General features: G+C 41.6%; 1 protein-coding gene across 1 annotated transcript in view; it reads left to right on the forward strand.

Moving 5' to 3' along the window:
• Positions 1-1,562: 1,562 nt before the first annotated feature.
• The window catches only part of ZBED6CL (ZBED6 C-terminal like), a 4,443-nt gene continuing 3,095 nt past the window's right edge, over positions 1,563-2,910 (forward strand). The window contains exon 1 of the mRNA XM_010008835.1: positions 1,563-1,619. Coding sequence (XP_010007137.1) covers positions 1,563-1,619 — 57 coding nt within the window. The remainder of the gene's footprint in view (positions 1,620-2,910) is intronic.

The raw sequence follows: 2,910 nt of genomic DNA on the forward strand, positions 1-2,910 counted from the left end.
AACCTCTAAGGTCCTCAGATCTTACTAATCAGAAAACACACCCACATGGAAAATCCACACCTTCATCTTACCCTTCTCCTTCCTTTCTTTTTCTCTTTCCATACAAGCCAAGCTTATGAAGACACATTTTGAGCACAGGTCATCCAGAAGACTAGATCACTCCAGTGTAATTCATTTCAGACCACTGTACACCAAGTGTTTTCTGCCATAGGATACAGGTGCTATAAAGCAGGACAGAGGCCATGATGGAGGTTTCCTGTCTAGGAAAAGTCATAGGCCCTATGGATGTTGAGCTCTGTAAGGCCAGCCTACTGCTTCTCCTTACAATCACATGGTTGAAGAGACTCGTTAAATATGTTCAGAGATGTCCTACCACATGACACAGTCTCCCAGCTACAGACCAGTTCCACTGGCTCTTATGGATGCCTCCTGAGTCATGACTTTGTGTGGCAACCATGCAAATAGGAAACTGAGTATCAAAAAAGACCCCTGTCTCCATAAGGCTCCTCAACAAAAAAGCATGTGTTCTAAGTCTTAACAAATACTAATCATTATGGATCACTGAGGGCCTTTTTCTTTCTGCTTCCTCCACCATCTGTGGAATGTTGAAGATGATACAGAGTACAAAATCCAGGAGTCATGAGTATGGAGAATAGTGTAGTGAGTCAGTGTTTAAGTTACCTTTTTTTTGCATTGGATATAGAGGACAGATTAAAGCAGTGGAAAAAATAAGCACATACACCCCCCACCGCTGGGGGGACAGCACACACTTATGCTCTCTTCAACTAGGCACATTACGAGCAAGGAACAAACTCAATCCCTTTAGAAAGTGCATAGTTCAAGTGTATTAAACAAATGCTTAGCCCTTACTCTCGTTCAGAAAGAAATCAACACTAAAAGAGAAATACTGACTTCAAGAGGAAGAAAAAAGCCCAAACAAGACCAACCAAACAAACAAAAATATCAAAACCAACAACAAAACCAACAAAAGCATTTGGTGAAGTGGATAGTAGACACTAACGAATCTAACATGCAAATTCTGTGAATAGGTTAGGTAGAGCCAAGCCTGCCTTTTTTGGCAAATAAACTATTATCTCTCCAAATTTTATTTCCTTCCAATCATAACAAAACACTGCCAGTACAGCATGACCTCTGAAAGCTCTCTGAGTTTGAGTGCAATGCTTACAGAGAAATAAAAGCTTCCTGTCACCTGCTATTTTTTCTGTGGACGGAAAAAAAGAGTTCACAACATTTGAACTTTGATCACCAGCAGACCTGCTCCAATTTGCTCCATACATTTTATTGAAATAAAATAATATATGTTCTACCTCATAACTAGCTATCTCAAAAAAAAAAGTAAATGTATCATACACTGCCCTTTCAAAGTCTTTTCTCCATTCATAGCTACATTTTGGGAAAGCTGCTCCTATGCATTTTTTTCTATACTTATTCCACTAGTTATTAGGAATCTGGATAAGCAAGGAAAAAAAAAGAAATCAGTGGAATAAAGTTGCAAGTATCCCTATAGCTGAGTTCCCCTGTTGTCTACTCAAGACTTGAGGATGGCATCTGCTTTTCAAGTCAATGAAATCTCCCAGTTATCTAAACAAGTTAAAGTGGCAAAGGAGCTTTGAGAATCAAAAAAGCAACGTCACAAGCATTGGTTAGTGCTGGAATATGAAGCACAGTCCTTGGGAACAGATGGTTTAATACATCACAATAAATCTCTTACCAGCCTTTGGAACACAGTACTTCAGATATAAATAAGTTTAAGATACAATCTGCACCAAAATGTTGTCCTCCAAGGCAGAGAGGAACTGCTTTTTACCTTACTAAGAGTTGCAGCTCCATTTTAGAAAATATTTAATTAATACAATTTTTTAAATGAACTGGTCAAAAGTGTCTTCTCACCTTATTTCATAATTCTGAAAGGGAGCTTAATGATCACCTACTTCTAAACCTCTGCCATGGACAGAAACACCTCCCACTAGACCAGGTTGCTTAAAGCCCCATCCAACCTGGCCTTGAACTCTTCAAGAGAGAGGGCATCCACAGCTCCCCTGGCAGCCTGTTCCAGTGTCTCACCATCCTCACAGGAAAGAATTTCTTCCTAATAGCTCATATGAATCTACTCTTTCTACTTAAATATTTCAGCTTAAAACCATTACCCCTTGTGCTATCACTACATGCCCTTGTACACAATCCCTTTCCACCTTTCCTCTGGCCCATTCAGGTACTCAAAGGCCACTATGAGGTCTCTCTGAGGCCTCCTCTTCTCCAGGCTGAACAACCCCGACTCCCTCAGCCTGTCTTCCTGGGTGAAGTGTCCCAGCCCTCTGATTGTCTTTGTGGCCTCCTCTGGACTCACTCAAGCAGCTCCAGGTCCTTCCTGTTTTGGAGGCTCCAGAATTGGACACAGTACTCCAGGTGGGGTCTCACAAGAGAGGAGTAGAAGGGAAGAATCACCTCACTCAATCTGCTGGCCATACTTCTTTTGATGCAGCCCAAGATGCAGCTGACTTCCTGGCCTGCAAGGGCACATTTCCCCCTAATATTGAGCTTCTTATCAACCAAGATCCCCAAGTCCTTTTGCTCAGGGCTGTTCTCAATCCATTCTCTGCCAAGCCTGTAAACTGTGCTTGGGATTGCCCTAATCCAGGTAGGATTCAACTCAACACTAACATCCCCCCAACTAAAAAAAAATGCCATTCAGCATTTATCCTCCTCACCTAAGCCACCTGAAACAGCAGCTCATGATCCACCTGTTTCAGAAACATTAGGGAGTACAGGACAATTATGAGCGCAAAGAAAGAATGTCATTTATGCTGCAAAGTGCCCATGTTACATACAGCTGACACATCAGAATACCTGCTTTGAGCAACTGGATTTGCATAAATGAAAGAGCTACAG

Source organism: Chaetura pelagica, unplaced genomic scaffold (genome assembly GCF_000747805.2).
Source record: "Chaetura pelagica isolate M959 unplaced genomic scaffold, ChaPel_1.0 scaffold312, whole genome shotgun sequence".
Lineage (NCBI taxonomy): Eukaryota > Metazoa > Chordata > Aves > Apodiformes > Apodidae > Chaetura > Chaetura pelagica.